Genomic DNA, 22,886 nt, shown 5'->3' with positions numbered 1-22,886 from the left:
TCGAAGCATTTGAAAAGTGGAAAGAACTTGAAATGCGACTACAGAAATGTGAAACAATCGATGCTGCTGTTCAGATAGAACAACAGAAGTCATTTGAGAAATGGAAAGCTGTATTATCAAGAATTCTTGATTGTGTGCTGTATTTAGCCAGACAATCCTTACCCTTGCGTGGTCATTCAGAAGATCTAAGTGCAAGTGATAACTGTGGAAATTTCCTTGAAGTTTTCAAGTTACTTGCCAAATATGACCCAGTTGCTAATCAACATCTTCACAAAGTTCAACAAGCAGATGGCTATGTCGTGTCTTATCTTTCTCCACAGAGCCAAAATGAGTTCACCAACTACTTGGTGATCACATCCGAACAGATATCTTTCAAAGAATTTTAAAGCCAAGTATTACTCGATCATGTTTGATAGTACACCAGATATTTCGCATACCGACCAAATGCCCCAAGTAATTCGGTATGTGCATATTGAAGATACAGAAGTCACAGTTGAGGAGTCCTTTATCGACTTCATTCAGTTACATGGGAAATCAGCTAATGAAATTACAGAACAAATTTGTGACAAGTTGCAAGCAGGTGGTCTAAAACTTGAGTACTGCTATGGACAAGGATATGATAATGCTGCAACTATGGCTGGCCACATACGTGGTGTTCAGAAACGTATTCTAGATGTAAACCCCAAAGCAGTGTTTGTGCCAAGTAACAATCACTCACTTAATCTTACTGGTGTACATGCAGCTAGTGTTGGAACAGAATCTGTGACTTTTTTTGGCACTGTGCAAAAAGTGTACACATTTTTCTCAAGCTCTACACACAGGTGGGATGTTCTTAAAGAACATGTGCCAGTTAATGTGAAGCGATCCTGTGACACAAGATGGAGTTCAAAGCATGAAGCTGTACACGTTCTTGCTGAGTACACTGAAAAAATAATAGAAGCTTTGGAAGTCTTGAGGGATGGATTAGAAGAAACCTCAGAAACCAAAGGAGATGCAGGCAGTTTGTTAGTTTGCATTGTGACCTATCCTTTCTTTGCATTCCTTTATTTTTGGAGCCCAGTGCTTACTGAAGTGAATGACGCTCAGATATACCTACAACAAAGAGGACTTGGACTTGATCAATGTGTTCAAAAGCTAAAAACATTGACTCTATTTTGTGAGGAAAAGCGTGATTCTCTAGTCACAGAGGCAGCTGAGGGAGCTATGCAGATATGCAATACATATGATATTTCTAAAGAAAGAAGAATTGGAAGACGAAAGAAGATATCAGGTGAAAAAAGTAGTGATTCTGGCTTAAGTTTAATTCAGGAAACACGTCGGGAACAACTTGAGGCAGTAGATAAGCTAACAGCTGAAATTACAAAACGTACAGTACAGATGAATACACTTCATGAGCTATTTGCTTTTCTGCAAATTCAAACATTGTTAGATGCAGAAAAAGATGACTTAATTGTTCGACACATTCAGCATTTATGTGTGAAATATTCTGACTTGAATGCTACAGCTATGACTGCTGAAGTACATCGTATTAGACACCATATTGCTTTATTTAAAGAAGTTCATCCAGAAGAGAGCATTTCTACATGGACAGCTTTAGATTTGCTTTGCTGGATAATTAAGTGGAAGCTGCAAGAAAGTTTAACTAACATTGTTGTGGCACTGAGAATTTTTTTAACAATTACTGTGTCCAATGCTAGTTGTGATAGGGGTTTCTCCAAATTATAGTTAATAAAGACATATCAGCGATCAACAATGAGCCAGGAAAGATTAAGTAACCTTGCAATTTTGTCTAGAGAGAAATTTTCATGTAAATTTTGATAGTGTAATTGAAAAATTTGCAAGAATAAAATCCAGAAGATTTTAAATAAATACAATATACTGACGTTGTTACAATTTTGAAATAAATATTAATGGCTGCAAAGAAGTAATTTTATTTTATAAATAAATGAATTTTATGCAAGTGTAATTATAGTAACAAGTAGCCTTTATTGTCATTCAGACCTTGCGGTCTGAACGAAATTTTGTTGCCTTGCAGTCCTACATATAGTAAAAATGACAAAACACACAATAAACACAAATTAACATCCACCACAGTGAGTTCACCAGGCACCTCCTCACTGTGGTGGAAGGCAAAAGTCTTAAGTCTTTGTCTCATCCCTTTTTATTCTCCCTCTGCGCCGAGGCCGCTGCCGCTGTCGTCCACTGGGCCCGCGGTCGGGTCGAGTGGCCGTTGCCGCCGGAACGTGCCCCAGCTCCGAGTTCTGGTCGCCGCTGTCCCACCTCCGAGGCCAGGTCGCCGCTGCCGCTGCTCCAGCTCCAATGCCGTGTGGCCGCTGCCGCTGTCCCCGCTCCGAGGCCAGGCCGCCGCTGTCGCTGTCCCCGCTCCGAGGCCAGGCTGCCGCTGTCGCTGCCGCCGTCCCAGCCGCTGCCGCCCGTCCCAGCTCCGATGCCGGGCGGCCGCTGCCGCTGTCCCAGCTCCGAGGCCAGGCCGCCGCTGTCAAAGCCGCCGCTGCCGCTGCCCAGCTCCGAGTTCTGGTCGCCGCTGCCCCTGTCCCAGCCGCAGCTACCCCAGCTCCGAGGCCGCCAGCTCCGCCATTAGGCCTCGGCGCAGACGGATACGGGGTATATGACAAAAGAAGTTGCATCCCCCGAAGGAAGATACCAAAAACGTGTTTCCCCCCCCCCCCCCCCCCCCCCCCTTCCCCACATACACAACATAATAAACCAAAAATCAACTAAACTGGACAAAAGAACAACACAAAAAAAGAGAACAAAAACAGACAGACTGCAGGCGAGCCGCAGCTGCTAAGGCAGCGCCGCCATCTTTTTGTTAGGTTGAGAAAATAAATACAAAACTTGGATTTATAACAGCTCATGGGCCATGGCTAGCCGCTAATGAGGAGGTGCAATATTTTAAACTGCACTGGGCGCTCAAAACCCACCCTACGCCACTGGGTGTAATAACACCTTCCTGCCCCCATTTCATTTGCTCTAACCTTGCTCACCAGTGTCGTATGTGGGACCTTATCGAAAGCCTGCTGAGAATTCAGTGCATCGCATCCTTTGTTTCCTCCTCATTTAGTTTAGTTTATTATTGTCACGTACTGAGGTACTTTTGTTTTTGTGTTATCCAGTCAGCCGAAAGAGCATACATGATGACAATCATATCCACAGTGTAGAGACACCGTATAAAAGGAATAACTTTTAGTACAAGGTAAAGTCAAGAAAAATGAGTTGCATGGTGACGCAGCAGTGGAGTACTGCCTCACAGCAGCAGAGACCTGGGTTCGATCCTGACTACGGGTGCTGTCTGTCCGAAGTTTGTACGTTCTCCCTGTGACCGCGTGGGGTCTCTCGGGTGCTCTGGTTTCCTCCCACATCCCAAAGACTTGTAGGTTAATTGGCTTCTTTAAATTGTCCCTAGGGTGTGGGAGAGAACTAGAGTATGGGTGATTGTTGGTCGGCGCAGACTCGATGGTGTGAAGGGCTTGTTTCCTCGCTGTATCTCTAAACTAAACTAAATTAGATTAAATGTGTCTGAAGGAACTGCAGATGCTGGCTTACACCAAAGTTAGACACAAAATGCTGGAGTAACTCAGTGAGACAGGCAGCATCTCTGGAGAAAAGGAATGGGTGACGTTTTGGGTCGAGACCCTTTCAGACTTGGAGTGGGAACAGGCCCTTCTGCTCACAATATCCATGTTGAACATGAACTACTGATATCTGCCTGTATATGATGCATTATTCCCTGCATGTCCATGAGCCAATCTAAAAGCCTCTTTAATGCCTCTATAGTATCTGTCTCCATCACCACCCCTGACAATGTGTTCCGGATTCCCACCACACTCTGTGTTTAAAAAAAAAAAAAAACTTTCCCGTTGGTGCTAGTACTGCAGTCTCCATTAAACTTTCCTCATCTCACCTTATAGCCATGCCCTCTTCCCAGACATATCCACACTGGGAAAGAGGTTCTGACTGTTGACCCTATCGATGCCTCATAATTTTATATACTTCTATCAAGTCTCCCCACAACGTTCATTCCAAAGAAAACAATCCAATACTATCCAACCTCTCCCTGTAGCTGAAACCATCTAATCCAGGCAACATTTTGGTGTACCTCCCCTGCACCCTCTCCAAAACCTCCATATCTTTCTTCTATTGGAACGACCAGAACTGCATGCAGTACTCCAAATGTATTCGTACCACAGTGATTGGTAGGGTGCTGGAGAGTGTTGTAGAGCACAGGACTCTAAAGGGCCCGTCCCACTAACGCGACTTTTCAGTGACTGTCTTCGACCTTCAAGCTCGATCGACCGTCAAAAAACACACACACACACACACACACACACACACACACACACACACCTCTGAGTGATTGCTGTTCGACGTGGACTCGTTGGGCCGAAGGGCCTGTTTTTACGCTGTATAGCTAAACTAAAGGGTAATTGTTTCTGATTTACAGAAAAATTGGATTGTGGACAGTTCTTGTAAACAATCTAAGCAAAAATAGACAGTGCTGGAGTATCCCAGCGGCCCCTTTCCTCTGTGCCCAACCTGGACTCTCACCTGTATTTCTCCTCCTTTTCCACCGACATTCCTCCCTCCAGCAGCACAACGTGCAACTCTTCAATACTTTTTTCGCACACATGCTGCTTTTCATCGCTGGCCTCTTCCAGCTTCCTGTCCTCCTCCTAAGCGCTCCCCTCCTCACCCCCCCCCCCCCCCCCCCCCCCCCCCCCCCCTGACCGCCCCCCTCCTGATCCCCCCTCCTACCACCCCACCTAGCCTCCTAGCCCTCTCTTCAGACTCTACTCGAAATGCTGCCTATTCCTTTTCTCCAGAGATGCTGCCTGACCCACTGAGTTACTCCAGCCTTTTGTGTCTGCCTTCCTTTACTTACTTTTGTTTAATTTATCTGCAGTACTAGCACCAAAGGCGAATGCTTTCGTCGATGCCCTTCGGAAGCATCCGGGTTTGCACGATGAAGATTATGCTCAACGAACCAGGCTTTATGATTGTTGTGATTCATCAAAGAACACTCTGGTGCTTCCGTAAGTAATTATTTCTTCTTTAAAGCAAGGGAAAAATTGATTGTTACAAACGTGGATAATGAATCTTCAAACACCAGGCAAGGCATTGTTGGACCGCTCTCTATTAATAACTGGTAATGCTCAATAACATTTGGTCAGGTACATGGGGTAGGACAGGTTTAGAAGGATTTGGGCCAAATGGATGCCACTGGGACTAATGCAGATGAGGCATGTTGGTTGGCATGAGCAAGTTGAGTTGAAGGGCCTGTTTCTGCGCTATATGACTCTATGACCTTGGGTCACTGTATGCAAATAACCTATTTGATTATGGCTTACTTCAAAGTAATTTAATTAATAATTTCTAGGAGCAGAGTTAGGCATTTCAGACCATCAGGTCTCCTCCGCCATTCAATCACGGCTGATCTATCTTTCCCTCTCAACCCCATTCTCCTACCTTCACCCCATAACCCCTGACAACTGTACTAATCAAGAATCTGTCAATCTTAAAAGTATCCATTGACTTGGCCTCCACATTCTGTGACAATGAATTCATAAGATTCACCATCATCTGACTAAAATTCTTTCTCATCTCCTTTCCAAAGGTACGTCCTTTTATACTGAGGCTATGGTCTCTGGTCCTAAACACTAGTTCATTCAAATCTCTTTCCATGAGTTTAATGTGTAATAGAGGCTGATACTATTATGTAACATCAAGAGAGGACTATTGTTGAAGTTGACATCCTTCAAGAAACAGAAATCTCCGGACCCTGCTGAAGTATTTGTAAAATATCATTACTGATGCAAAGTAGGAAATGTTGAAGCCAGTTCTTGTAAATAGCAAAGTGACAATGTTCAATCATTTTTTAGGATTTTGTGAGGCACATGTATTCCAAGAGAGGCCAAATGGAGCATTGGTTTGTATCTTATCTCCAGCAGTGGGTAGGGTTGCACAGCGGTAGAGTTGCTGCCTTACAGTGCCAGAGACCCAGGTTTGATCCTGACTAAGGGCACTGCCTGTACGTAGTTTGCACATTCTCCCTTTGTCCGCATGGGTTTTCTCCAGGTGCTGTGGTTTCCTCCCACACTCCAAAGACATGAGGGTTTTTTTGGATTAAGTAGCTTTTGTAAATTGTCCCTAGTGCATAGGATAGTGCTCATGTACAGGTGTTAGTCGGCACGGACTCGGTGGGCCAAATGGCCTGTTTCCATGCTGTTGGACTGTTGGACCTCTATAGTCTATAGTGCAGCATGAGTTCAGTACTATGCCAGAGTGTCAGTCTGAAGAAGGGTCCCGGTCCAAAACGTCACCTATCCATGTTCTCCAGAGATGCAGCCTAACCCGCTGACATACTTCAGTACTGTGTGTGGGTTTTTGGGTCACTTAAAGATTTGCACTGAAGTTTTTTCGTACTGCTTTTTGTTGTTTTTTGTTCAGCTAACATCTGCAAAATTCAAGCATGTTATTTGTTCTGCAATGTAATCACTTCTCACCTTGCTGATGTAAGCCACAAAGCAAATATTTGTTCACAAAGCATCTGCTCGGTAATGCCTCAGAGTGGACCAAAAATATGAGCTGAAGTCTTCTTAAAGGGGTCATAACCCCATACTTGCTGACTTGGAGTCAAGAGTGCTCCTCAGGGAGCCCCAGGCTGACAGAGGCATCATCAATTTAACATAGAATTATACAGTGTGGAAACAGGCCCTTCAGCTTAACTCGCTTATGCCGACCAACATGCCCCACCTGCCTGCATTTGGCCATATTCCTCTAAACATGTCTAATCCATGTACTTGTCCAAATGTATTTTTAATGTTGTTATAGTACCTGCCCGAACAACCCCCTCTGGCAACTCATTTGAAATATAGGCACAAAATGCTGGAGTAACTCAGCGGGACAGGCAGCAACTTTGGATAGAAGGAATGAGTGACGTTTCGGGTCGCCACCCTTCTTCAGAGATATACTTTCCATTCTCATTCCATACACCTACCACCCTAAAAATTATCCCTCGAGTTCCTATTAAATCTTCCCCACTCATTTTAAATCTATGTCCTCTTGATTCCCCTACTCCAAATAAAAGACTTGTCTAAAAGTGCATCTACCCTATTTCTACCCCTCATAATCTAATACACCTTTATAAGATCACTCTTCATCCAAGGAATAAAGTCCTAGTTTGCCCAAATGTCTCACTATAGCTCAGACGCTCAAGTCCTGGCAACATCCTTGCAAACCTTCTCTGCATTCTTTCCAGCCCAACAAATGCTTCCTGTAGCAGGGTGATGAAAACTGAACATAGTACACATTGTGTAACATTGTGTGGCCTCACGAATGTTTGCTACAACTGTAATACAACATCCCAACTTCTATGTGGGGTAGAAACCCAGTCTGAAGAAGGGTTTCGGCCCGAAACGTCGCCTATTTCCTTCGCTCCATAAATGCTGCTGCACCCGCTGAGTTTCCCCAGCAATTTTGTGTACATCCCAACTTCTATACTCGGTGTACTCGGTCAATGTACCTGAAGTACATTTTACAGATAGGATATTTTGCATATGCAGGATGTAGGTCAGGTCTATTTATTTGCACTGATCTATTTATTTGCATTTTATAAGGTGCAAAAACTCACATCATAAATAAAAATGGCATTCTCTTTATTCTGCATTGTAGTTGTTCAAAGTCAAACAAAAGGATCGTATATTCAGTCATTGAATATTCACCTCTGCTGGACTCCAGTAACATGACCACAGATAACTGGGCTCAAATTGCTGTTGATATACAGGTAAGTTGAGACCTGAATCAGACATAAGCAGATACTCTTGTACGGGAGCTAAATAGATTGACATTAAATACTAAAAACCTGAAATTTCTACATTGAGGGAATGATAGTTCTGTGGTAGATGTCTGCTGTCTGATAGGAATTTGGCTTTATCTGCTTGGTTGCAGCCCCTTTATTCTGGCGGGATCTGATCAATCAGAGGATGGTTTAGTTGAGAGACAGTATTGCAGGGAAACGGGTCCTTCCACACCAACCAACAATCACTGGTACACTTGCACTATCCTAGACACTAGAGACAATTTATAGAAGCCAATTAAACGGAAACCCCTACGTCTTTGGAATGTGGGAGGAAACCGGAGCACCCGGAGAAAACCCACACGATCACAGGGAGAACGTACAAACACCGTACAGAATACACCCTTAGTCAGTATCGAAACCGAGTCTCTGAAGCTGTGAGGCAGCAGCTCTACTGCAGTGCCACCCCCCAGTTGAAGTGAAATGTGACATCTTTATTCCTTTCCAACTAACATACAAAACAAAGATTGGATACCACTCTCCAGTTTTCTAAAATTTGTTGTACTTCTCCCCAGATTCACTATCAAAATTACAGTGGCTTTGTGATCCTTCATGGTACCGACACAATGGCTTACACTGCTTCTGCCCTCTCATTCATGTGTGAGAATCAAGGAAAACCCATCATCCTGACTGGCTCTCAAGTAAGTTGTAATGTTTCATTCAGGTTTTATTTGCTGCACAATATTTACAAAGAAAAAAAAGACGACTTGGATTTCTCATAGTACATGAGTAACATTACACAAACTCTAGAATTTGTGCAGGTTTGTAAGCCATTTAGATAATCATTAAGATAGTTGCTTGTTTGTTTCCTTGGGGCTTCTGACTCAAGGCCTAATTTAAAAATAATATCTCTATTGCTTGTAACAAGGGTTCAATGGTGTTATATTTGGAAGCAATATAATGCATGAAGTACTTTGTATTGACTTGATTTTGCAAGTGCAAGTAGCAAAACTTTATGCTCGAGATCATTATCTCTTATGACTGAAAACAATTCTAACATGTGACTGGAGACGTAGAAATACACATCTTGCTGCCACCAATTCATTATGGGGCAGTGGGTGTTACTTAATTATTTAATAATTAACTTTAACACTAATGCAGAATCTCCCACCTGCCAGAAGGTGATAGAACTTGGAAGACTGATAAATCATTTCATGGTCATTAAAATGGCACACCTCCAAGATTTATTGTTAACTTAGAGCAACATATACCCTGCAGCCCAACTTGTCCAAGTTGACATTCTCTGCTAGTTATCTGCATTTGGCCCATTTGCCTAATCATATATATCTGACCAAAAGCCTCTTGAAAGTCCTAATTGAATCCGTTTCTGTAACTTCCTCTGAAGCTTGTTCCAGATACAGACTGGCCTAAAATTGCCAGAGCTCCCTCTTAAATTTCTTCCCTCGCACATTATCCCAATGCCCTCTAATTTTAGAATCCGCTACCTTGGTAAAAAGACTGAGTGTTCCCTTAATCCTTGCACTTGATACATTTGTATATCTCTATGTCATCCCTTTGCTTCCAATGCTCCAAAAGCGAAAGTCCCAGCCTATCAAGCCTTTCCCTATGACTCAACCCCAGAACTCACGGCAACATCCTGGTGAGTCTCCACTGCATCATTTCCAACTTGTTGACATCCTGGAGCTGGGCAACCTGAGCAGCACAAATACAGCACACCTTAAGTGTGGTCTCACACAATAATTTGCAACTATTTAATTAGCATCTTTAATCAAAAGTGGAGGAAAGAAATAGGTAGCTCTTCAGCTCAAGAAAACTCTGAGGCACAAATAAGTAAATGCTATTAGTATGGAATATAACATGGCAACATATTGTTTAATTTACTGAATTGGTCATCAACATCTATTGTTGCGAGTTCAAATCTAACGTGCAGGTAGATAATTTGATTAAATCTATGAAACATTGGAAACAAAAACTGATAGTGAATAAACATTTCCCCATGACTGATTGAAATTACAATAGGTTATCAGCTGAGCAGAAATTCCAGTTAATGTGTATTGAGTGCACTGTAAGGTGTGGGAGGGCAACTGTATCAGAAGTTGGCACCTCTTTTAACTGAGGTTACAATTTTAGCCTGAGAAAAATTATGAAGTCTGACGTTGATATGTGAAAATGCATTGAATTTTGTGAATTTAAAAAAAAAAAGATTTAGAGTGATACAGTGTGGAAACGGGCCCTTCGGTCCAAGTCGCCCCCACCGGCCAACAATGTCCCAGCTACACTAGTCTCACTTGCTTGCGTTTGGTCCATATCCCTCCAAACTTGTTCTATCCATGTACCTGTCTAACTGTTTCTTAAACAATGAGATAATCCCAGCCTCAACTACCTCTCCTGGCAGCTTGTTCCATACACCCACCACCCTTTGTGTAGAAAAAGTTACCCCTCGGATTCCTATTAAATATTTTACCTTGAACCTATGGCCTCTGGTCCTTGATTCACCAACTCTGGGCAAAAGACTCTGTGGATCTAACCAATCTATTCCTCTCATAATCTTATACACCTCTATCAGATCACCCCTTATCCTCCTGCGCTCCATGGAATAGAGATCCAGCCTACTCGACCTCTCATTATAGCTCACACCCTCTAGTCCTGGCAACATCCTCGTAAATCTTTTCTGAACCCTTTCTAGCTTGACAATATCTTTCCTATAACATGATGCCCAGAACTGAACACAATATTATAAATGCGGTCTCACCAACGTCTTATATAACTGCAACATTACCTCCCAACTTCCATACTCAATACTCTGATGAAGGCCAAAGTGCCAAAAACCTTTTTGATCACCTTATCTACCTGCGACTCGACCTACAAGGAACCAGGCACCTGTACTCCTAGATCCCTCTGCTCTACAACACTACCCAGAGGCCTACCATTCACTGTGTAGGCCCTGCCCTTGTTCGACATCCCAAAATGAAACACCTCACACTTCTCTGTATTAAATTCCATCGACCATTCCTCCGCCACCTGGCCAATCGATCCAGATCCTGCTGCAATCGTTCATAACCATCTTCACTATCTGCAAACCCATTAACTTTTCTATCATCAGCAAACCCTGTATGTTCTCATCTAAATCATTAATGTAGATGACAAACAGCAACGGGCCCAGCACCGAACCCTGAGGCACACCACTTGTCACAGACATCCAGTCTGAGAAGCAACCTTCCACCATCACCCTCGGCTTCCTTCCATGGAGCCAATTTGCTATCCATTCAGCTTTCTCTCCTTGGATCCCATGCGATCTAACCTTCCAGAGCAACCTACCATGCGGAACCTTGTCGAATGCCTTTCTGAAGTCCATGTACACAACATCTACAGTTCTGCCCTCATCAATCTTTTTGGTCACGTCTTCAAAAAAACCTATCAGATTTGTGAAACATAACACCACGTACAAAACCATGCTGACTATCCCTAATCAGCCCTTGCCCATCCAAATGCCTACATATCTTATCCGAATACTCTCCAGTAACTTACCAACTACAGATGTTAAGCTCACCGGCCTATAGTTCCCAACATTTTCCCTGCAGCCCTTCTTGAAAAGAGGCACAACATTTGCCACCCTTGAGTCTTCCGGCACCTCTCCTGTATTTAAGGACAACTCGTAAATTTTAACCAGGGCTCCTGCAATTTCCTCTCTAGTTTCCCACAATGTCCTCGGATATACCAGATCAGGTCCTGGAGATTTGTCTACCTTCAAACACGACAGTACCTTCAGTACTTCCTGACTGCTCTCATTGACACTTCCAGTGACTGCTCCAATTTCCTCCGTCCTACAGTCTTTCTCCTCGGTAAATACAGAGAAATACTCATTTAAGACCTTGCCCATCTCCTGAGGCTCCACACAGAGGTGACTGCTTTGATTCCTGAGAGGTCCCACTCTCTCTCTAGTTACCCTTTTCTCCCTTATGTATTCATAAAATCTTTTGGAATTATCCTTAATGCTAATCACCAGAGCTGGCCCCTTTTTGCCCTTCTGATTTCCTTTTTTAGTTTACTCGTTAGCTCCCGAAACTCCACCAGGGATGCACATGATCCCAGCTGCCTATTCCTGTCCCATGTATCCTTCTTGTGTTTGACTAACGTCTCAATTTCCCTCGTCAGCCAAGCTTCCTTATGTTTGCATAAATTCCAAATGAATACACAAGTTTTCTCAGTTTATTTTCCAGTGACCAATCTGGGTTTAAATTCTAATAGCAAACTTTTGGAATGAAAACCATGTGCCATAAGATCTGTGTTTCAGCAGTTAAAGTTGATATTTTCAACAGTTGACAGTTCAACATTAAGGATATTATATCAACATTTCTGAAAACAATCAACTTGTATTTTAAAAAGCAATTGTTACTGTGGATTAATCAGACACCATGGTCTCTTTAAGAACACAGGCTGCTCGTCAACCTGCAGGAGGTCACAAACATTGACAAGCAGTTGCTTTGGTCGACACGTGCAATGATTATTAAACAGTAATAAGCAGCCTTTAATATTTTTAACTTGCAGAACCAAAAATCCATTTTTAGCTGTTAAAAAGAACCTTGTATTTGAAAACATCTAGTGGTCGGAGCAAATCCCTTTCTCTGTTATAGTGGACAATCGGCAATAACGGACACCATTCCCCCCCAATGGTCCATTATAATGAGGGGTATTTTCTAGAAAACAGACAAAATTGGATGAATTCAGCAGGTCAGGCAGCGTCTCTGGGGAAAAGGAATGGATGATGTTTCGGGTCGGGACCCTTCTTCAGACTGAGAGTCAGGGGAGAGGGAAACTAGATATATGAGAAGGGACAAAGAACAAATAAATGAAAGGTATGCAAAAGGATAAATCAAAGCCAGCAATGATGATCAAGGAAAGCCAATGGTCCAATGTTGGCTGTGGAGAAGATGATAACGAGTGCAGCACAGAACGCCACAGGAGATCCTTTTTCCATGTGGCTATCAAACTGTACAACTCCTCCCCCTTCTGTCGTGGGGTAGACTGACTCCGCTCCCCACCTCCCGCCCCAATCTTTGCACATCCCAAATCCTGGACTTTCCTCTCTTCACTTTAATTTTGTTTGAAGCATCTTGTGTGTTATGACTGTTGGCAGACCAATTTCCCTCCTTGGATAAATAAGTTCTATTGTATCGTAACAAAAAGTGGAACTAAGCAGGACGACAGTGACACTAGTACGATGACTAGGATGGAGGATGGTCGGAGAAGGAGGGGCTGCAAGGGTTACTTGAAGTTCGAGAAATCAATATTTATACTACTGGGTTGTAAGTTGACCACAAAGATGGGTTTATGGATGGGACTGCTTTGCTGGAGATGTAATGCAAATTCCTGCCCCTCCTTTGTTGTGCCAGAAATCTGCACCTTCCCCAGTAATACTGATCCTTATACCTTCAGTATGTACTTCAGTGTGGAGAGCTTGCTTTCCTGGATTGGATTGCCAGGGCCAAAGGTGTTGCAGTTCTGCACCCTGCACCATGGGACTCAGTGGTCCAGCTGTCTCTACAGTACATCTTATAGTGACTCGGAGTCACAGTGTTATGCAGCGTAGAAACGGGCCCTTTGGCCCAACTTGCCCAAGCCACATCAAGCAACATGCTTCATCTTCCCACATGTTTGCATTTGGCCCTTATCCCTCTAAACCTAACCCAATGTGTACCTGTCCAAATGTTTTTTTTTAATGTTCTGATTGTACCTGCTTCAACTATCTCCTCTGGCAGCTCATTAAATATACCAACCGCCCTATGTGTAAAAAGAAAAAAGAAAAATTACCCCTCGGGTTCAGATTAAACCTGGTGAATCACAGCAGTCTGGCCCACGCCTGGACTCCTGTGCAGTGCCATTTGTCATTCTTCCACATTCAGCAGCACATGCGCATGTCCAAGTCCCTAATGGATGGACCCCCTAACAGTAGCCTGGATGTAGGGTGCAAGTTGAATCAAGAGTTAAAATTGGCATGTCGTAAAGGTAATGCTACAGTTGTTATGGGAGATTTCAACATGCAGGTAGACTGGGAAAAACAGGTTGGCACTGGACCCCAAGAAAGGGAGTTTGTGGAGTGCCTCCGTGATGGATTCTTAGAGTAGCTTGTACTGGAGCCTACCAGGGAGAAGGCAATTCTGGATTTAGTGGTGTGTATTGAACCGGATTTGTTAAGGGAACGTGAGGTTAAGGAGCCATTAGGAGGTAGTGACCATAATATGGGACGTTTTAAACTACAATTTGAGAGGGAGAAGGGTAAATCAGAGGTGTCAGTGTACAGTTGAACAAAGGGGATTATGGAGCCATGTGGGAGGAGCTGGCCAAAGTTGACAGGAAAGATACCCTAGCAGGGATGACAGTGGAACAACAATGGCAGGTATTTCTGGTAATAATACAGAAGGTGCAGGATTTGTTCATTCCAAAGAGGAATAAAGATTCCAAGGGGAATAAGGGACAACTGTGGCTGACAAGGGAAGTCAGGGACAGTATAAAAATAAAAGAGAAGTAGTACAACATAGCAAAGATGAGCGGGAAGCAAGAGGATTGGGTAATGTTTAAAGAGCAACAGAAGATAACTAAAAAGGCAATACGTGGAGAAAAGATGAGGTATGAAGGTAAGCTAGCCAAGAATATAAAGGAGGATAGTAAAAGCTTCTTTAGGTATGTGAAGAGGAAAATATTAGTTAAGACCAAAATTGGACCCTTGAAGACTGAAAAAGGTGAATTTATTATGGGGAACAAGGAAATGGCAGATGAATTGAACAGGTACTTTGGATCCGTCTTCACTAAGGAGGACACAAACAATCTTCCTGATGTACTAGTGGCCAGAGGATCTGGGGTGATGGAGGAACTGAAAGAAATCCACATTAGGCAGGAAATGGTGTTGGGTAGACTGATGAGACTGAAGGTTGATAAATCCCCAGGGCCTGATGGTCTGCATCCCAGGGTACTTAAGGAAGTGGCTCTAGAAATCGTGGACGCATTGGTGATCATTTTCCAGTGTTCTATAGATTCAAGATTAGTTCCTGTGGATTGGAGGGCAGCTAATGTTATCCCACTTTTTAAGAAAGGCGGGTGAGAGAAAACAGGGAATTATAGACCAGTTAGCCTGACATTGGTGGTGGGGAAGATGCTGGAGTCAATCATAAAAGATGAAATAGCAGCACTTTGGATAGCAGTAACAGGATCGGTCTGAGTCAGCATGGATTAACGAAGGGGAAATCATGCTTGACTAACCTTCTGTAATTTTTTGAGGAGGTAACTAGGAAAATGGACAAGGGAGAGCCAGTGGATGTAGTGTACCTGGACTTTCAGAAAGCATTTGATAAGGTCCCACATAGGAGATTAGTGGGCAAAATTAGGGCACATGGTATTGGGGGTAGAGTGCTGACATGGATATAAACTTGGTTGGTAGACAGGAAACTAAGAGTAGGGATCAACGGGTCCCTTTCAGAATGGCAGGCAGTGACTAGTGGGGTACCGCAAGGCTCGGTGCTGGGACCACAGCTATTTAAATATATATTAATGATTTAGATGAAGGGATTCAAAGTAATATTAGCAAATTTGCAGATTACACAAATGTGGGTGGCAGTGTGAACTGTGAAGAGGATGCTATGAGAATGCAGGGTGACTTGGACAGGTTGGGTGAGCGGGCAGATGCATGGCAGATGCAGTTTAATGTGGATAAATGTGAAGTTATCCACTTTGGTAGCAAAAACAGAAAGGCAGATTATTATCTAAATGGTATCAAGTTGGGAAAAGGGGAAGTCCAACAGGATGTGTACCGGGGGCAGGGGAGTGGAAAGAAAGATGCATCGTGTCAATGACCCGAGTCGTGTTGCCTTCACTTTTTCTTTCCTTTGCTGTCACTAACCAACAGCGATAGCTCTTAATGATTAACAGCCAGCAATTTTATTTTCTTCATCAAGGTGATTTGTAAGCCATTTGTTAAACTGTTACTACTACCCTGCTTTAGTCAGCACATTGTCAAGAGTCATAAAGCTAAACAGCACGGAAGTAGGCCCTCGGGCCCAACTTACCTAAGCAGACCAAGTTGGCATTCTAGACCAGTCCCATTTATCCACTTGACGTCCATATCCTCCAAAACCCTTCCTATCCAGATATTTGTCTAAATCTACTGACGAGAGAGCGTAGGATTTTCCTAGATATTTCCATGGATCTGGTGTAGCCTATTGGTTTAACCATTGTGTTATAACTGTTGTGAAGTATTAATTATCAGACACGAGAGTTGCAAATGTATAAAGTTTTTGGTTGATCGATACAAGCGTGCAAACGAGTATCTCAGTCTCTGAAATCACAGAAAACCACGTGGTTAATGAAGATAATTACAAAATGCTGGAGTAACTCTCAGGCAGCATGTTTGGAGAAAATGAATGGGTGACGTTTCAAATCTAGACCCTTCTTCAGACTGAGTCAGGGGAGAGGGAAACTTGAAGTATGAAACGGTACCAAACAAAGTCGAGCCGGCACTGTGACCCAGATTACTATCTAAATGGCGTCAAGTTGGGAAATGGGGAAGTACAACGGGATCTGGGGGTCCTTGTACATCAGTCTATGAAAGTAAGCATGCAGGTACAGCAGGCAGTTAAGAAAGTGAATGGCATGTTGGCCTTTATAACACGAGGAATCGAATATAGGAGCAAAGAGGTCCTTCTGCAGTTGTACAGAGCCCGAGTGAGACCACACCTGGAGTATTGTGTGCAGTTTTGGTCCCCTAATTTGAGGAAGGACATTCTTGCTATTGAGGGAGTGCAGCGTAGGTTTACAAGGTTAATTCCCGGGATGGCGGGACTGTCAAATGCTGAGAGAATGGAGCAGCTGGGCTTGTACACTCTGGAGTTTAGAAGGATGAGAGGGGATCTCATTGAAACACAAGATTGTTAAGGGTTTGGACACGCTAGAGGCAGGAAACATGTTCCCGATGTTGGAGTCCAGAACCAGGGGCCACAGTTTAAGAATAAGGAGTAAGCCTTTTAGAACGGAGACGAGGAAACACTTTTTCCTCACAGAGAGTGGTGAGTCTGTGGAATTCTCTGCCTCAGAGGGCGGTGGAGGCAGGTTCTCTGGATGCTTTCAAGAGAGAGCTAGATAGGGCTCTTAAAAATAGCGGAGTCAGGGGATATGGGGAGAAGGCAGGAGCGGGGTACTGGTTGGGGATGATCAGCCATGATCACATTGAATGGCGGTGCTGGCTCGAAGGGCCGAATGGCCTACTCCTGCGTCTATTGTCTATTGAAAGGTGGAGCCCACAATGGTTCATTGTTGGCTGTGGAAGAGGTGATAACGAAGGGATAAGAACAGTGAAACTAGCAGGCCAGCAAGGGTGGGGGAGGAACAGGAAGAGAAGGAATGCAAGGGTTATTTGAAATTAGAGAAATCAATATTCATAAAATTTAATAAAATATGATAAATGTTTGAGATAAAAATGTACAATATAATATTACAATATAATGATGTAATCATACGTTAGTGTTGCTAGGACTGCATTCCTGGGAGAGGGGTCCTGATCCATCTACCTCATTGGAGAAGCTTGGATTATCTTAAATCGGACTTTACTGAACTTATCTTGCACTAAACGTTTTTCCCTTTATCCTGTATCTTTACACTGTGGACGGCTCGATTGTAATCATGTATAACCTTTCCGCTGACTGAATTGCATACAATAAAAGCTTTTCACTGTACCTCAGTACACGGCGATCATAAGCTAAGCTGAAAGGTGACCACTTTAATCCACTCCAGTAGCCCTCTATCTTGGTCACAGCACCCTGCCTGTGGTCCAGGAAAGGAGGTCTCAGTTCTTTCCCGTCACATCACCAGACCTGTATAAATTATGGCGTCCTGCTTTTCCCAATTCTCGAGGTAGCAAAGCAGTTAGCAATTGAGCCCGTTGTTCATGGGAAATGTGCATGGGTTGTGTGATTTGGCTGAATGACCACATCTAATGGCTGCCTTCTTCCTTGCCTTGTGAAGTGCCTGTTTTGGCCAACTATTCCTGTCAGCTTGTCTGCAATATTTATAGATTTGGATTTCATGGCTTGTCAAACACGAGACATTAGTCACTGAGAAGGATTTTATCAATTGCCTTGTGGATGTCCAATATTTTAGTTAATAGATGAAACAAAACTCTAGCCACTAGATACTCAAACGGTATCGATCGGTAGGTCTGGTGCAACTAGAAAAGAGGAGAAAATAACTTACTTTGTTACAGGAGGAAATGGAAGTTTACAAGATTTGTTTAAAAAAAAAAATTAATAATAATTTCCAATAATTTCACACCATTAAATCTGATATTTTCTTAATCTTGGGGGCAGCACCAAGACGCAGCTGTTGGAACTGTTGCCCAGCACAGAGACACTGGTTCGATCCTCACTGCAGGCGCTGTCTGTGTGGAGTTTGTATGTTCTCCCTTTGCAGTGTGGGTTTCCTCCAGGTCCTCCTGCCTCCCAAAGACATCTGGGTTTGTTGATTAATTGGCCTCTATAAATCCTCCCTAATGTTTTGAGAGTGAGAAAGTGGAACAACATATAACTAGTGTGAACAGGTGATCGACGGTAGGCGTGGACTCGGTTGGCCGAAAGGTCTGTATCCATGCTGTATCTCTAAACTCTAATGGAAAATATGTATCCAATATGGCACCCAACCCAGTTGATTCTTTGTATGCTCGTCACAGAAGTGGTTCTGCAATCTCGCATTACAATCGCTCCACTCTTAAATATCTGCTCCAACAGCAACCTGTACACTGGATGGCTCGATTGTAATCATGCATAGTCTTTCTGCTGACTGGTTAATACGGAACAAAAGCTTTTCTCTGCACCTCAGCACACGTGACAATAAACTAAACTAAATTCTAATTGAAAACTTGTTACTTTTTTTTTTTTTTTATGTGGTTTCTGCTTTTCAAATTTCTCTTTGCCATTACCTCTTCTTAGGTGCCGATCTATCAGATGAGAAATGATGGCCATGATAACTTACTTGGGGCATTGCTGATTGCTGGTCATTTTGTAATCCCAGAGGTAAACACCCAGCAGTCTGATCAATTTAATAACTTGGATTCCAGTATGTTACCCTTCAGTTCCTTTACTGATATTATTTTGTATCAAATTATTTAGGTTTGTCTCTATTTTCAACACAAGTTATACAGAGGAAATCGATCAACCAAAATAGATGCCGCAAGCTTTATTGCGTTCTCTTCACCAAACCTGCTGCCACTTGTCAATGCAGAAGTGGAAATTAAAGGTAAGCATGATTATATAGCTTGATTATCTTACATATTTGAGTATTTTCCATACAATTATCTTATAAAGGTTAATTCACATATCTTGGACATGATCTCGTCAGAATTTTCTTTAAAATCTGGAATAAAAATAGCAAATCTTTGTGCGTATTTTTGAATAGAATCCCTTCTATTTTATAGACTAGCTGATGCAGATAAACATAATATGCTGGAGTAAATTAACTTAAACATCTGCCATAATTCAGCAACTCTCAGAAATAATCCTGCATTGATAGAGGAGCCAAATGACACATGCATTCATTGTACAGATACATTTATTTTAATTGAAGTGCTCAGTAATGATATTACTTTTTAATTTGAAAATTTAAAAAATCACCAATTGGACTTGCATGACGAGTAATTAATGCATTGAGCCATTTAGGTTATATCGTAAAGTGATTACATGATACAAAGCTGATGATGTTAATTTAAGAGTTTTGTTCAAAATTTCCGCCATCCATTTTCCCTCTTCAGGGCCAAACCTCTCTTCCCGATCAGATTTCTCCTGATCTCTTTCATTACTCATCTGGAGTTTTGTGCTGTTTATATTTGCTTTTTTTTTTACACAACGACATTTGGGAGAAGTTATTTAGCTGTGGAATGCACCTGGCAGTCAGCTAGAGGTAAATCATGTACATATTGTAGGATTTCGTTTTCTGTATGGTTTGGAGTATAAAAGCTGATTTATTGGTAAGATATAAAGTGTTCTTTGAATTTAACTTATGGCAGCATAGCTGGTAGAGCCGTTGTCTCACGGCACCATGGACCCAGGTTAATCCCGACCTCGGGTGATGTCTGTGCTGAGTTTGCACATTTTCCCAGTGACCGCGCGGGTTTCCTCCGGGATGCTCTGGTTCCTCCTACACTACAAAGAGGTGCAGGTTTGTAGGTCTGAAGAAGGGTTTCGGCCCGAAACGTTGCCTATTTCCTTCGCTCCATAGATGCTGCTGCACCCGCTGAGTTTCTCCAGCATTTTTGTGTACATTCGATTTTCCAGCATCTGCAGTTCCTTCTTAAACAAGGTTTGTAGGTAAATTGATATCTGTAAATTGCCCCATGTGTGTTGGGAGTGGATGTGAAAGTGATAACATAGAACTAATGGGAAGGTTTCTAGATGGTTTGTGGTAACTTGGGTATGGGTATGTTTCCATGCTGCATCTCAAAACAAAATTAAATATAAAGAGTGTAGGAAGGAACTACAGATGCTGGTTTAAAGGATAGAGACAAAATGCTGAGGTAACTCAGTGGGACAGGCAACATTTTAGAAGGATGAGAGGTTATCTATAGAAACATATAAAATTCAAAAGGGATTGGACAGGCAAGATGCAGGAAAGATGTTCCCGATGTTGGGGAGTCCAGAACCAGGAGTCACAGTTTAAGAATATGGGGTAGGCCATTTAGGACTGAGATGAGGGAGAACTTTTTCACCCAGAGAGTTGTGAATCTGTGGAGTTCTCTGCCACAGAAGGCAGTGGAGGCCAATTCACTGGATGTAATTAGAGAGAGTTAGATATAGCTAACAACAGAATTGGGCCATTCAGCCCATCGAGTCAATGAAATTCTAACTTGCTGCAGCTTAAAGGGCCCATAAACACAATAATACACAGATAATATAATAATCAACAATGCAATAAATTGATATTAAGGTAACTATAATAGTACAAAAAAGAAAGTCTGTAGTCCAAACATACAATCTGTAGAAGATTTTAGTTGCTGAGGATTTGTGCATAGTATTCAAGAACCTGATGGTTTTTGGGCAGAGGATGTTCTTGAACTTAATGGTCACAGTTTTCAGGCTCCCATACCACCGTCCTGATGGTAGGAGCGAAATGAGAGCATGGACAGGGCAGTATGGTACTTTGAAATTGGCTGCCTATTGGAGGCAGGTTCACCTGTGGATAGATCCCTTCAGTGGTGGGGAGGTCAGTACCTGTGATGGACCGGGCAGTGTCCACTACTCTCAGTAGTCTCCTCCTTAACTGGGCATGTGAGTTGCCGAACTAGGCTGCGATGCATTCTGTCATGCCCTTGCTGCTAAACTGGCTTTGCTATTTTCGGCCCGAAACGTAGCCTATTTCCTTCGCTCCATTGATGCTGCTGCACCCGCTGAGTTTCTCCAGCATTTTTGTGTACCTTCGATTTTCCAGCATCTGCAGTTCCTTCTTAAACACTTTGCCTTTTAGTGGTTTGGAGTCTTTAAAGATCTGCAAAAGTTCACAAACTAAACAAAAAGAAACCATTTATGGCACAGAGATCTTAAACTGATATCCTGAAGTGGTTAGTGAAACAGAATTTCAGCTGTTCAATTGATTTCCCAAAACATGACTTAGATAGCACACACACGTCTGATCAGTCTGAAGAGGGTCTCTACCCGAAACATTACCCCTTTCTTTTCTCCAGAGATGCTGCCTGCCCTGCTGAGTCACTTCAGCATTTTGCATTGTAATTGTGAGTATGCTCTGCATTGGGTTTGCCTGGAGTTTGCAGTTTTTTGCTATTGGAGATAATTATCATGCAGCAGTTAATTAGCATTCACAGCAGTATTGCACAAAACGGGCCCTTCGGTCCATAATGTTTGTGCTGCACATAGAACACAACAATTAGCATACCAAACATATTAAATTTAATAGAGGAATTCGATTCCTTCTCAGGATATAGAATAAACTGAAACAAAAGTGAAATCATGGCGATAAAACCTCAAGAGCTGACACATCTTTTAAAATTCCCCTTTAGAATTGCTACAGAAAAATTTAAATATCTGGCCCATTGGCCCATAATGTCTGAACCAAACATGATGCCAAGACCAACACTTATCTGCTTGCACATGATCCATGCCCATCCATTCCCTGCATATCCACGTCCCTATCCAAACACCTCTTAAATTCCACTATCGTATCTGCCTCCGCCACCACTACCCTTGGCAGTAAAAACAAAAACTGGACACTAATTGCTAGTGGTAGCATGCACTGTTAAATTCAGAAATTGGTAAGTTGCAATCCAAGTTGTCCATTCCTCAAACTTGTAGTCTGGCTAGATTTAGCAAAAGCCTTGACATTGAAATACATGCAAGAGTGTGATGCTGTGGCATGTATTGGATTGAAACCTATTAATTGTGTCAAATGAAAAGTTTGGACATAAATTATCAATGACTAGGTATATACTTACTGTCAAATATTATTCCTGGCCATGAAAATTAACCGTAAAGTATTACTCCTTCACATTTTAATTATTATTGGCAACTTTGGGGGAAAATGAAACTTAATCTTACTTTCTGTTTCTCTTCTCTCTCGTTTCACTTTCGGCAAATGATTCCGTATTGGGTTAGCTATTTTCAGTTCCACTTTCTATTTGAGTCTCTGATGTCTCGTAAGGATTTCTGAAAGCTTTATACATATGCTTTTAAAGAACAGACACTACCAGAAACATTAGCGGAATCAACTATCACACTTATACTTAAAAAAGATAAAGACCTAGAAGACCCTGGTTCATACAGAGCTATCGCATTGTTAAATACAGATCAGAAAATGCTAGCGAAAACTCTAGCAAGAAGATTAAGCAAATACGTTAGTAAATTAATAAATGCGGATCAAACTAGGTTTATACCCAAGAGACACTCATTCAATAATCTGAGACGTCTTTTCAACATAATGCATTCACATAAAATTGAAGAAGATTTATCAATTATTTCATTGGATGCAGAAAAAGCATTCGACCAAGTAGAATGGGAATACCTCTTCA

At 42.4% G+C, this 22,886-nt stretch overlaps 1 protein-coding gene across 2 annotated transcripts in view; it reads left to right on the top strand.

Annotated features, from left to right (window-relative positions):
* Positions 1-22,886, top strand: part of aspg (asparaginase) — a 60,525-nt gene that overhangs the window by 4,433 nt on the left and 33,206 nt on the right. For both annotated transcript variants that reach the window (XM_033027048.1, XM_033027049.1), the window contains exons 2-6: positions 4,922-5,051; positions 7,690-7,801; positions 8,389-8,514; positions 18,805-18,888; positions 18,985-19,111. In XM_033027048.1, the coding sequence (XP_032882939.1) occupies positions 4,922-5,051; positions 7,690-7,801; positions 8,389-8,514; positions 18,805-18,888; positions 18,985-19,111 (579 nt within the window). The remainder of the gene's footprint in view (positions 1-4,921; positions 5,052-7,689; positions 7,802-8,388; positions 8,515-18,804; positions 18,889-18,984; positions 19,112-22,886) is intronic.

Source organism: Amblyraja radiata, chromosome 9 (assembly GCF_010909765.2).
Source record: "Amblyraja radiata isolate CabotCenter1 chromosome 9, sAmbRad1.1.pri, whole genome shotgun sequence".
Classification (NCBI taxonomy): Eukaryota; Metazoa; Chordata; class Chondrichthyes; order Rajiformes; family Rajidae; genus Amblyraja; species Amblyraja radiata.
Note: the sequence above shows the minus strand (reverse complement) of the source record. Positions and strands in the feature narration are given on the sequence as shown.